Genomic DNA, 13,295 nt, shown 5'->3' with positions numbered 1-13,295 from the left:
ACCCAAGGCGGTAACTGTAGGGCCCAAGGAACCCTGTCATTCAGGATCCGCTCTGGGTTTGCCCCTGTTCCACCAGCCACCTGATGCACGCGGCGGGGCGGGGGCGGCTGCGCGGCCGGTCTCCCACCTGAGCTCCTGCTGGGTGGCCGTGCTGTCCAGCGTGTCCTCCAGCTCCGTCTTGAGCGCCTCCAGCTCCTCCCCCAGGTCCCGCTTCTGCTTCTCGGCCTTGTTTCTCGCGGCCCGTTCTGAGTCCAAGTCCTCCTGCAGGTCTGAGATGTGACTCTCCAGCTCCCGGATCTTCTTGAGAGCGTTGTTCTTCTGAGCAATTTCATCGTCCAGCCTGCCGGCGACAGACCAGCATGGTGAAGGCCCTGGGGTCTCTGGCCCCCGAGATCTCATGGCGTGGCCAAAAATTGTTTCCAGGGACCAGATAATCCTGTTCCTTGGATATCGAAAGCATGTTCCCCCCATGTCCCCGAGACACGGTGGACCCCTTCCTGCTAGGTCGGACTGCGTGCACATTAGGACTCGTCTGATGTCCACAAACAGTGGTGAGTGTGTGTGTGTGTGTGTGTGTGTGTGTGCAGAGCATGGCCCCAGACTAGCAAGGCACCTAGTACACAGCAGGTGCTCAACAGATGCTTTGTAAACATCGGACAATTATTTCTCCCTAGCAACTACTCGTTTTCCTTTCTCCTCTTTGCTCTAACCGTGGCTGAGTGCCATTGCTCAGGGAGGTATTAAAACCAGGGCCCCCAGTGGGGGGGAGGCAGCAACCGTGGGTCAAGGTGGGACGGGAGAAGCATCGTCCAAATGGCCGGGAGCACGTGAGGACTTTCATGGAAGGCAGCTCCCTCCTGACGCACGGTGGAGCCGGGCTCTTGTTTTGCCGTGGTGAGTGGAAAGGGAAAAGCGTGAAGAGAGGGCACAGAGGCAAGATTGCACAGGGCAGGGGCAGGTGAGATGGTAGGGAGCTTGGGAATGGGGAGCAGCTAAGAGAGAAAGCTAGACGGTCAGCTGGGTCCGGCTGTACGTGGCGGTGGGGGGCCGGCGGGGGGGCCTCTGAGCACCAAGCTAAGGAAGCCGGCCTTCCCTGCACAAGCCAGCATGGGTTTATGCCCCAGGTGATGTTTGCGGTTCATCGCCCTCGCTCCCCCCGCAGCCCACGCTGGAAGAGATAGACCTGGCCAGGGGATCAGTCAGAAAGTTCTGGGGCTTTCACCCCAGCCCCGCCTCCGCAAGACTGTGTGACAATCACACGTTCCTTCACGTCCCCAAGCACGGCTTCCTGCTCAGTGACGTGGAGATCACAGCAGCGTACCGGCCAGGTGTGAAAGAACATACCGTCTGGAAAGACCCCGGCACGCAGCGAATAGGAAAACAACCCTTAGCTGGGGCTGCAAGATTCCCAGTATGAGGCATGAACCCAGCCAGGGAGAAGGGCAAACAGGGAATGGGGTCACCACCCCTTCCAAAGGACTGGTGGGATCTGGGGGCTGCTGCAGCCCAGGGGCGGGAGGAGAGCGGTGGGCAAAGTCAGGGGAGACGGGCATTGATGGCAAGGGCCCTAGGAGGGAGGGGCAGGAGGCTCATCCCGGCCTCGGGCACTTGGTGCTTGACATGCCAGTGGAATGGACTCCATGGGCAACTGGAGATGACAGAGGCCTGGAGGTCTGAGGGGCAGACGCGGCGGGAGCAGGGGACACACAGAGACAGGATGGGCTCGGCGGGGACAGAAGAAAGTCAGTGGCACTGTTGTGGAAGTACAACAGGGCAGGGGAGGCACCCGGGAGGACGGAGGCCTGCCTGGAGGAGGAGGAAGACGGGGCCCACTGTGGCCCCCCGGGACACATGAACACAGGACGTCAGGATGCACCCCCCGCAGGCCAGGCTACCTGCTCAGGGCGGCCTGCAGCTCCTCCTCCTTCTTGGCCAGCTGCATCTTGAGCTCCGCGATCTGTGCCTGGAGGTCCGCTATCTGCTCGTGGAAGTCACTGGCCTCGCCCTCCAGCTTCCTCTTCAGCTTCTCCAGCTCCTGCCGGCTCTTCTCCTCCTTCTTCAGCCGCACTGTGAAAAAGCCAGGGGCCCCCTCAGGAGGCGGCAGCTACCAGAAAGGCGCCCGGAGGACAAGCCTTTCTGCTCGGGCAGTTCACATGCGCGCACACACACACACACACACACACACGCACACACACGCACACACGCACCCGGCCCTTCAGGTAACTGTCATGGCCCAGACTGCTATCTTGTGGCAAGAAACTCAATGCTGATGAAAAGCCCCTTGACGATTACTGGCGTATTGGCCGCGGGAGCCTGGGGAGGGTTGTACCTCTCCTGAAATAACGTGCCACACTCAGATCTGCTCTCTGATCTTCCCAGCTTTACCACGTCCATTTGAAACCCTGTTGGGGGTGGCTGGGTTACCTTCCAGTTCTGAAATCATAGATTCGTGCTTGTTTTTTAGCTTGGTAAGGTTCTTGGCCTTTTCCTCCTCTTCTGCAAGATTTGTGGTTAAGTCACTAATCCTCTCTTCGAGGAGTTTTCGCTCCTTTTTGGGAAAAGAAAGAGAAATATCGGTAGCTTTTTTTGTTTCTCTTCTGCAAGACGGGCCTTTCACTTTTTGTAATTTCCAGATCAACAGTTGGCAGGGAACCCCCCACGAACACCAAGTGCTACGTTGAGGTTTAAAATGATAAAGAGAAGTTCCTTAACAGTAATTCCCTATAACCCAGTCACTTCTCATCTCGTGGGACCTCTGCCCCTCCTACTTCATGTTCCGGGCAGGCGTGCCCTCTTCCCTTATGACCACATGTCAGCTGTTCTCTGCCACAGGGCCTTTGCACAGATAGGACCATCTGTTGAGCTGTTCCTTCACCCCCCTTCCAGCCACTCTTCGTTTGTCAGGTTCCCACTTCGATGCCGCTTCCCCCAGGAAGCCTTCCCTGAATGCCTGGTTTCCATCCCTCAGTGCTGTATTTTTACAATATGGTGAACCTCCTTCAGAACCCTGACTGTGATGGTCATTAATGGTTAGGTGTATGATTATCTATTTTCTGCCTCACTAGAGTATGAGCCCTGCCAGGGCAGCGCCCTCCTTCACCATATAGGCCCTGTGCCCAAAACAGGGCCTGGCTCATGGCAGGTGGCCAGCTGACATCTAGCTCAAGGAACTAAAGGAAGCCCAAACTCGGTGGGGCTGGGGAGTGGTTATTGCCTAGGGGGGGCCTGTGCACTGCAGTTTACATGGGGAATTTTGGGCACTGCAAGTCCCCATCTCAGAAAGCCCTCAGTCCCAGACGAAGCAGGACAGCCGGTCACCCTATTACGGACTGGAAGCAGTCCACGAGAATGAGGGAGAGGCCCCCAAGAGTCAGGCACACGTGGCTGCCTTTGCACACCCAGGGGGGCTCCACTGGCACGGAGTTTCTGAGACCCGGTGCTGGTGGGACCACTGGGGACCCCGTCCATGGCCCGCTGGTATCCGGACGGCAGTCAGGAGGCCGCCTCCCGCTGCTGAAGCCAGAGCCCTCTGCGTGGCCTCCGGCGTCTCGTATTTGGCCCGAAGGGGCAAGTATCCGGAGCCCTCGGCCCCGCGGAGCCTGCCGTGTTAACGCAGACGCTGGCCCCGCTCACTTTGGACAGCTTGTTATTCTGATCATCCATGACCAGAATATCGTCCTCCAGTTTCTTGATCTTGGCCTCGGCCGTGACCTTCTCGAGCTGTAACTTCTGCCTCGCAGCTTCCTCCTCCTCCAGCTGTTCCTCCAGGTCCTTGGTGGGGGAAGGGGAAAAAAAAAATCACAGCCTCGCTCACCCCAGAGTCCCTTCCTCGGAGCTCTGAGGACTGACCCACCCAGAAGCTGGGCCTCCTCGCCCCTGTGCTCTGCGGTCTCCTTTTACTGGAAATACAAGTTTTGGGAAACCACTTGGCTTCACGGGGCCTCAGTTTTCCCCGTCCGTCAAACGGGAACAGTAGATACCGTGGCCGTTTCAAACTATGTCCACAAATTCTTTGGTCCTCTCCCCTTCAGCGTGGGCCGGACGTAGCAAAGCGGTTCCAACAGATAAAATCGGGAAGAAGCCGCGGAGTAAAACGCCCGACATTAGGCTCTACGAGGCACCGTGCTCTCCTCTCCTCTTCCCTCTCCGGATCCACCCCTCCTTGCAGGGGAGCCAGCCGCTCTGCAGTGAGGACCCTCCGGCAGCCCCAGGGAGCAGCCCCCAGGTGAGGGACGGAAGCCTCCTGCTGACAGCCACAGAGTGAGCCTCGAGGATGGAGGCGGGGGGCAGGGCGGGGGGGGGGCGTTCTCCAGCCCTGGGCTCCCGTCCCAAGTGCAGCCTCGTGACAGACGCTGAGCCAGAACCTCCCGGCCGGGCCGCTCGCAGACCCCTGACCCTGTGACACAACGGCTGCTAAGTTCTGGGGGGCTTCCTCCCGCGGCGATGGCTAACTGATGCGCCTGCCCCTCACGTGGGGTTGTGCCTGAGAAGGTTTTCATGGGCAGAGTGCCGGGCGGAAGAGAGTGGGGGGGGGGGCCAGCCTTTAAGTCCCCACCCTGGCCATGTGGCCGTGGGCAGACGGCCATTCCTCTCCAACCCCCGGTCCCCACACCCGGCCAACGGGGACACGCGGGACCCTGCGGTGAGGGCCAAGAGATTCGGACCCCCCCCCCCCCCCCGCCACGGGCGGCCCCCGCGGGGCCTTACCAGCATCTGCTGGGCCATCTTCTTCTTCTCGGCCTGCAGCTGTTGGCCCCGGTCTTCCTCCTCCTCCAGGCGGGCCTCCATCTCGTGCAGGATCTCCTCCAGCTCCTGCTTCTTAGCCGCCAGGCGCACCCGCATCTCCTCGGCCTCGGCGTACAGCTCCGTCTCGGCCTGCAGCTGCTCCTGGAGCAGGCTCTTCTCCTCGGCCAGCTGCCCGCGGGGAGAAGGCAGGCGGCGGCTGAGCCCCGCGGGGGCGCGCCCGGCCGGCCGCCCGCAGCCCCAGCCGCGCCCGGCCCGCTACCTGCGTGTGCCTCTGCTCCAGCTCCTTGAGCTCGCTCTCCGCCTTCTTCTGCAGCTCCTTGGTCTTCTGCAGCTCGTCCTCCTTGGCCTGCATCTCCTCCTCCTGCCGCGTCACCTGCAGCAGCGGCTTCACCTGCGCGCACGCGGGCACGCGTGAGCTGCGCTCAGCACACGAGGGACGGGCTCCCGTCGCGACCGAGATCGCGCTCCGCCACCAGGGGCGGGCGTACCCCGGCCCGCACCCCCCGGAGGGGGACCCCTGGGAACTCCCGGGGACCCCGCCGACACCTAGCGCGCAGAGGTCGGGGACGCCGCCGCATGTTCTAGAACGCACGGGGACGGCCGCCAGAACACAAGACGGTCCATCCCCGGACACCCACGGCACCGAGGCTGGGAAACCGTCAACTAGGGCAACGGAGAAAGGCGCCGAGCGTCAAGGAAGAAGTCTCCCCTTCTCCCATGCAGTCCCTGCCCAGAGAGCGTTACTGCGGACAAACCAACAAGTTTCCTTCCGAGGGGAAAACGAGAAAAAAGAAAAAAAATCTCCCACATCCTACCTCCCCATCAAGGTCATTACGGGCGTTATCGGCACTTCCTGCCAGCCTTTTACCAAATACACCCGAGATCATGCTGCCCAATTTTATATGCTGCTTTCATTACTTTAAACTGTAAGGTGGTTATTATTATTATTATTATTATTATTACCCCATTCCGTTCTATCATCTTGACAACTTTCTTTTCTGATAGCTGTCATTTTTGTCGAACAGAAGTGGTGAGGGGCGCCTGGGTAGCTTAGTCAGTTAAGTGTGCAACTCTTGATATGGGCTCAGGTCATGATCTCACAGTTTGTGGTTTTGAGCCCCACGTTGGGCTCTGCACTGACAGTGTGGAGCCGGCTTGGGATTCTGTGTCTCCCTCCCTTTCTGCCGCTCCCTTGCTCATGTGCACTCTCTTTTTCTCCCTCAAAAATACATAAAGAAACATTAAAAAAAAAAGTGGGAGGGCGCCTGGGTGGCTCAGTCTGTTGAGCATCCGACTTTGGCTCAGGTCACGATCTCACAGCTGGTGAGTTTAAGCCCTGCATTGGGCTCTGTGCTGATGGCTCAGAGCCTGGAGCCTGCTTGGGATTCTGTGTCTTCCTCTCTCTCTGCCCCTTCCCCACGGGAGCTCTGTCTCTCTCTCTCTCTCAAAAATAAACATTAAAAAAAAAAAGTGGTGAGAGAGGACATCCTTGTATCGTTCCTGACCTTAGGGGAAAGCTCTCAGGTTTTCTCCATCAAGTATGATGTTCACGGCGGGTTTTTCATATAAGGCCTTTATTATGTTGAGGTATGTTCCCTCCAACCCTACTTTGTTGAGGGTTTTTAGACAGCCATCATTTTTAAGAGTTAAAAACATTCTATTGAATTAATGAGTCTGTTGGGGCTGGACACTGGCATTTTGCTATTTTAAAGTTTCTTTTTAAAATTTATTTATTTATTTTGAGAGAGACAGAGACAGCATGAGTGGGGGCGGGGCAAAGAGAGAGAGAGAGAGAGAGAGAGAGAGAGAGAGAGAGAGAGAGAGAGAGAGAATCCCAAGCAGGCCCTGCACTCTCAGCACAGAGCCTGATGTGGGACTTGAACCCACAAAACTGTGAGATTATGACATGAGCTGAAAGCAAGAATAGGATGCTTAACCAACAGTGCCACCCGGGTGCCCTGACATTTTGCTATTTTAATAAGGCCATAACAAATACCCTGAATTTCTGGTTTTCTTTATTTCAGATGGCTTCCTTAGGACAGTGTTTCGGAAGTCAGGTCAATGAAGACGAACCTTTCCAAGAAGAAGCTTCCCCTTCCTGTTGTTCCCTAGGCTGACTCCTGACTCCTTGTGTTCAAGCCCTCACCTGGCCCCAGGGAATCCCCTGTTGTATAGACTCTGGCTCCTTCCCTCCACTTATCCCATTCCACCTTTAGGTATTTATTTCCGTGTTTATCCGCTCCCTGTCTGCTCGCCCGCTCAACTAGAACATTCATGAGACCAGAGCCCATGATGTCTCTTCCCCCCGCGGTACCCCCAACACCTCGCACATGCCTGGAACACAATGGGAGCCCAATCAATATTGCTCGACGAAAAAGCTTTGTGCCAATTTTCTCACTCAAGAGCACGTAAGAGGAGGCTGTGTCTGTCACAGATTGTCTGTCACCACTTGGCACAACCATTCGTGACAGCTAGTGACCCGGCAAGAACAAGCTTTGTCCCCAGAGGAGCACACAGTGGATACCCCAACAACCTGGAAGGATCTCCAGGGGAGGGTGCTTTGTGAAAAAGCCAGTCCCCACGATGACATACCGGAGGGCTCCATTTATGTAACGTTCTAGAAATGGCCACATCACGGTAACGGAAAACGGATGAGAGGTGACAGGACTATGGCGGGGAAGTGGGTGTGGCCATAAATGAGCCACGCGAGGGGGTCCCTGCGGTGATGGAAATGCTCTGGATCACAGCCAAGGTCATTCAAGGTTAACAGCCCTGCTTCGGGAGCATCTGGAGGGGACAGCCCGGGCTGAGCGTCCCCAGAGCGGGGGGGGGGGGGGGGGGGGGGGGCGGAGCACTCACTTTGGTGAAGAGCCTCCACCACTGCCAATTCCTCAGCTTGAGGTAGGCTGCACAGTTCCTCTGAATCACCTTCATGGCTGTCAGCTGTTGCTGCCGCTTGGCGAAGGCCCTGGGGAGACGGAAGGGGATGTCGTGAGGAGCCCTGGGGGGCCCAGCACCTGCCTCTCCGTGTTGTCCATGGGGTCCTGTCCCGCAGCATCCTGAAAGCAAGACGCATCTGCTGGGCGTGTGGTTTTGTGACTCGTGTGGGGACATCCCCCCATTCTCTCCAGCTCAGGTTCTTTATATATATATATATATATTCTTTATATATGTATATGTTTATTCATTTTTGAGAGAGTCTGAGTGGGCAAGGGGCAGAGAGAGAGGGTCAGAGAGGGTCAAAGTAGGCTCTGCACTAACAGCACAGAGGCTGATGCGGGGTTCGAACCCACGAACAGTGAGGTCATGACCTGAGCCCAAGTCGGATGCTCAACCGACTGAGCCGCCCAGGCGCCCCTCTCCCACTCAGATTCTTCAGGAAGCTCCGAGCATCAGCACACACACGTTGTCTGGGCACAGACCATTTAACTAATCTGGAGGCCAAAGCCCTGCTCCCTCATGGGCCAGGAAAACCCCAGCTCACAAAATAGTCTGGACTCGGGACGATGGTCCAAACTACACCAAGGAAGGCCATTCCTACACATCTCCAACCGTCCCGTGTCTTCCCCAAAGCTGAGTGTCTGACAAACCTCTTCTCTCCTTCGGGTGCGTTTTAGAAATCTCAAATCTGACACCGAACCAGCGCTTTTCCTGTTTAAGGGCTGCTGGGTCTGCGAAACCACAGCACAGAGAGCTCCTTCCTCTTTCCCCTGCTCGGCCGCCATCTTGAAACATGGGTGAACTCTACTTAGTGAGGCTGGGAGGAGCGGCATCAGAGAATTTAGTTATGAAGTTTAACAACGGGGGTCTGTCCCTGGACCGCAAGCTCCCCACTTCTGGCCTTGCCTGTCTTGGATCCACGTGGCAGTGAATCAGCCCAACACTACCAGGGCTCTGCCGATAAGAGCGTGGTCCGTACCTCGTGGTAACACATGCCCTGGATAGAGAGCCAGTCTGCCAGCCCTGTTGTCCTCCTCTTTGGGATGTGAGTTTCCTTGAGGAACCTCAGCCCTCACGCAGACCCCAGGCTTCACAATCGTCCAAGACTCTGCCTTATGAACCCCTTTCGGACATGGGGCTACGGATGCAGCTCGACACTCTTTCCTCAGGTTCTTTACCACATTCTCACACTTCTCACACGATAACCAGGCCCTGCTCTCAGCCCTCTTCATGCCACACCTCATGGACTCCTCACTGACAACCCCATGGGGCAGGTGGGAGTATCCTCATTCTCCAGTGGAGAGACCTGAGCCTCAGAGAGAGAGAGAGAGAGAGAAACTTGTCCAAGGTTCACCAGCAAGTAAGTGGGGAGCCACATCTAAAACTCCAAGGCCACGATCTTACCCCCTTCCCGGCCTGCCCTTGAAACTAGTGCGTGTCTCTAAAGCCGCACCATTTCTGTCTCTGCCACCAAAAGCAGCCAGTCAGTCACGGATGCCTCCGAAACTACACCGTGTCGTAGAAGCAGGGAAGCAGGACACGAGGCCTGAGAGCCTCTGGGAGTGTGCGCGTCTGGGCTGTTTGCCAGGAGGCGATACAGCATGGGGGTCCTTACTTTCTGGCCAGGTAGCCGCGACACATGGCCTGGAAAGCCATGATGACGTCGGTGATCTTCAAGTCTCGTTCCTCTTCCAGATGGGCCAGGACCCCCGTTCGGAAGAAGATTTTGCTCTGCCCGATTCTGTACAAGTTGGGGTCGAGTTCCAGGGCTTTGATCTGGAGGAGGAAAGGGGGACAGGTGTTCCCATTCTCGGCTGGGACACGGGGCCTACGTGAGGCATGTTAAGGAGGGTCCCGCCCCCACGAGCTCCTGGCGTCGCCGCCAGGGCCGGGAGGTTTGCCGTCGGACTTCTGGGGAGGGGCTGGGGGCAGGGCTCACCATGAGAATGCAGGCCTGCTTCCCGTCCATGAAGCCTTTGGGAATGGCGTTGGCAGCCAGGATCTCGTAGCTGGAGACACAAGGGCGGGTGTCACTGACCCAACGCCTCCCCTCCCCCCGCCCTGGCTCACACGGCCCCTGCACCCCCACCCCACCCCGTGCCTGCCCGGCGGGCTCACCGCTGGCGAAACTCCTGGAAGACGATCCTGTTGGGGAAGCCCTGACGGCAGATGCGGATGCCTTCCAACACCCCGTTGCACCGCAGCTGCTCCAGCACCAGAAAGGCGTCCAGCTTGCCCGACTGCGAGGACAGGGAGGCCAGTGGACCCCTGGGGCCGGGACTCCGGGAGCAGCGAGCCCCGAATCTCAGGCCTGGGGTCCCACCGCATCAGGCCCACGAGAGGTCTCTCTGGTTCTTGGTGACACCGGCATCATGTGGCTGGACACTGCGGCTTCCTCCTCGTCACCTCTCCTTCCTCAGTTCTACAGCAGCGACCTCCCAAAGAACTCCCAACGGACCCGCTTCTCTCCACTGCCATCCGCTCACCCCCAGAGCACCCCGCCTGCTTCCCACTGTTGTCTTGACTCCCCCCTGCAACCTCTCATACCCCTTCTCTAACATCAGTCGGATCATGACATACCCCTGCTTTCAAAAGCCCCCAGTGGCATCCTCCGGAAGGAAGGCCAAGCTCAGGGCAACCCACAAGGACCAGCCCCTGCCAAGTGATTCAGCCCTGTCTCTCCCCAATCCCGGCCTCACACCATCACACGTCAGCATGAAACAACGACCTACCTAGTGTTTCCCTACCTAGACCCTTCGTTTCTCAACTCACATCTTTGCTTCTGCTGGTCCCTCTACCTAGGATCCCTGCCCCACCTCACCAAGGGGATCCCTCCTCCTTCCGGAGGCAGGTTTCTCCGAGCCCTGAGGCTGGAGTGGAAGCCCAGCTACACGTTATTCTCATAATTTACCATGTTACACTGTGATAGCAGCTCATTTGTCTCTCTCTCCCACTGGATCTCCCATAACATCAGCACCACTGGCACCTGGGGCTGGACTGGTCTCTGATTTTCCATCCGTGAGGGCCGCCCGGTGCACCACAGGGTGTTTAACAGCATCCCTCCCTGGCTTCTATGCACTGGATGCAAACAGCAGCTCCCTCCCAGTTATGACAACCAACAGTGTCTTCAGACATGGCCAAACGTCCCCTGGGGGACACGACCGCCCCAGCCGAGCACCCCTGCACTAGATCACGATGCGAACCTGTAGGCAGGGACTGCAGTTCATCCAGCACCGTATCCCCAGCATCCAACACAGGTGCAGCTCAGTAAATATTGACTGGAATAACGAACGCGTGAGGGACCTGATGCCCTGGTCAGCAACTCCAGGGCTGAAAGCCCCTTCTGTTCCCTTGCTTTCCTTTGTCTCCAGGATGCGGAATGGGTACCAAATTCAGACAACCTGCCATCCATGTCAGACGGAGCCCTTGGGGTATGGAGGGAAGCTTTCCTCCTGCCCCTTTACCCCGGTCTGCTTCTCCCTTTCCCAAAGCTGCCGGACGCTAGCCCCAGGGAGGACCTTCTGACCACCCAAGGAGCCGGGCAGGGGGCCTCACCCTCTTCTCGTGGTTGGGGATGATGCAGCGCACAAAGTTGGGTGTGGTATTGCGCAATGTGGTCATCAGCTTCCCCAGCTGCTCTTTGTACAGCTGCCCCACCGTGCGGAACATGCCCTTCTTGGTCTTGGAGGCGCTGGGCAGTGAGCTCTCGGTCATCTTGGCCATCTGGTCCAGGCCCACAATGCGGTCCACTGTGGGGCACATTAATGTTGGTGTCAGCCTCTGGCCCACCCAGGAGCCCTCAAACCCCCACAACAGGCCAGAAGACCAGAGTGTGGAGACTCCAAGTCCTCTGCTCCCTCCTGGGGAGCACCACCCCCTTCTTTCCTTTGCTGGCCAACACCTTTCCTCTGGCAATAGGTAAAGGGAGGTGTGCAGAGGATTGCTTTCTGTGTATTGTCTATTTGGGAAATCCTGAAAGCCCCTGAAAGCCCAAATTCTCTCTGATGTTGTCACAGAGACCCGGGAATAAATCCTGCTCATGCCATGGCCTTGGCCTGGTGCCATTTTGTGCCTCAGTTTCTCCTTCTACAAAATGGGGGTAGTAACAGCATCTACTTTACAGGGCAGGAGTAAGTGAATAAGGCATGGAGAGCATTTACCCCTCCTGCCTGCCTTCAGTCCTTCATCTACCAACAAATGTTTTTTGAGAGCCTATTATGTGCCAGGTCCCCCCCGTGGATATAGCCATGAACAAAGACCCTGTGTCTCTACACACACACCCCAGCCCATACTCTACACATATTCTAATGGAAAGAGAAGGATAAACGTTATGTATACAAGTAATATTCTAAGTGGTGAGGCATGCTTAGAAAGATAAAGCAGCATAAAGGGGGAAAGAGAGTGATGGGAGTGATCTCTCTGGTAAGTTATTTGAGCAAAGGCCTGAGAGAAGTGAGTGAGTGATCAGGTAAATATCCATAAAAATAATATTCTGGGCAGAAGATGTAGTAAGTATTCCAAGGTAGGAATCTGGCACATTTACAAATGCTCAACAAAGAATATGTGGTGGTGTTATTGCAACCACCAAAAGGTTCTTTTTCTTTCAGAAGGAGAGACTTTACCAGCCCAGTGGGTCCCACGCATGCCAAGCTCAAACCACTGGCATTGCTATGAATTTCCCTTAAAGCGCTGCTCTTCCTGCACCCCATGAATTTTGCTAAGTTGTGCTTTCATTTTTATTTAGTTCAAAGTACTTTTAAATCTCTCTTGATAAATAACACACAACAAGAAAGTTCTTCTCTGAGTCACCTGTTACTTAGAAGTGTCTTGTCTAATCTCCATGGATACAGGGATTTTCCAGCTACCTTTCTCTTACTGATTTCTAGTTTGATTCTATGGTGGTCTAAGAGCAGACACTGTATGCTTTCTATTCTTTCAGACTCATTAAGGTGTGTTTTATGGCCCCGAATGTGGTCTATCTTGGTGGCCATTCCATGTAAGCTTGAGAAGAATGTGTATTCGTCCATTGTTGGATGAAGCCGTCTATAGATGACAGTTATATTCAGTTGGTTGATGGTGGTTCAGTTCAACTCCACTGGAATTAAGATCCCCCATTTCTTTTCCTTGTACTCAGGCTCCATGTAATAAAGTCTTGTCTCCTGCAAGACTTTGGGCTCCTTGAGAGAAGGAACTTGCTGAGTTGGTCAGGAATCCCAGGGGGAGATGCCATTACCCCATCCCAGGGCCTGGTACATGGTGAGCATTCAGGAGACATTTGGCACAGCAGACCCCCACGAGCAGAATTCTCTACCACACCAAAATCAAGGGTGGCCTGTCCTATAAGCCCAACACCCACAGGCTCTGTGCCAAGGACAGAATTTGCTGTGGGCACCAAGGTCCAGGAACAAAAGCAGAAAAGCCCACTGCCCCTAACAGTCATCACAGCAGCTGGCATGTACTAAGCCTTTCCTATGGGTCTGGCAGGTGCTGAGCCTTTCACATGGATTATCTCTTCGCTGGTTCTCAGAGGCAACCAAAGTGTGGTGCCCAGAGCATCAGCAGTATAACCTAGGAATGTGTTAGAAATGCAAATTCCGAGGCCCCACCTA

The 13,295-nt window shown here is 56.1% G+C and overlaps 1 protein-coding gene across 4 annotated transcripts in view; it reads right to left on the bottom strand.

The window, feature by feature from the left end:
• The window catches only part of MYH11 (myosin heavy chain 11), a 123,778-nt gene that overhangs the window by 21,173 nt on the left and 89,310 nt on the right, over positions 1-13,295 (bottom strand). For all 4 annotated transcript variants that reach the window (XM_042972375.1, XM_042972376.1, XM_042972377.1 and 1 more), the window contains 11 exons: positions 11,242-11,435; positions 9,805-9,926; positions 9,626-9,695; positions 9,302-9,462; positions 7,606-7,714; positions 5,006-5,137; positions 4,708-4,914; positions 3,634-3,771; positions 2,425-2,548; positions 1,896-2,067; positions 128-340 (listed from right to left, as the gene is read on the bottom strand). In XM_042972375.1, coding sequence (XP_042828309.1) covers positions 128-340; positions 1,896-2,067; positions 2,425-2,548; positions 3,634-3,771; positions 4,708-4,914; positions 5,006-5,137; positions 7,606-7,714; positions 9,302-9,462; positions 9,626-9,695; positions 9,805-9,926; positions 11,242-11,435 — 1,642 coding nt within the window. The remainder of the gene's footprint in view (positions 1-127; positions 341-1,895; positions 2,068-2,424; positions 2,549-3,633; positions 3,772-4,707; positions 4,915-5,005; positions 5,138-7,605; positions 7,715-9,301; positions 9,463-9,625; positions 9,696-9,804; positions 9,927-11,241; positions 11,436-13,295) is intronic.

This window comes from Panthera tigris, chromosome E3 (assembly GCF_018350195.1).
Source record: "Panthera tigris isolate Pti1 chromosome E3, P.tigris_Pti1_mat1.1, whole genome shotgun sequence".
In the NCBI taxonomy this organism is placed as follows: domain Eukaryota; kingdom Metazoa; phylum Chordata; class Mammalia; order Carnivora; family Felidae; genus Panthera; species Panthera tigris.
The sequence above is the reverse complement of the archived record's forward strand: the minus strand, read 5'-3'. Positions and strand labels throughout refer to the sequence as shown.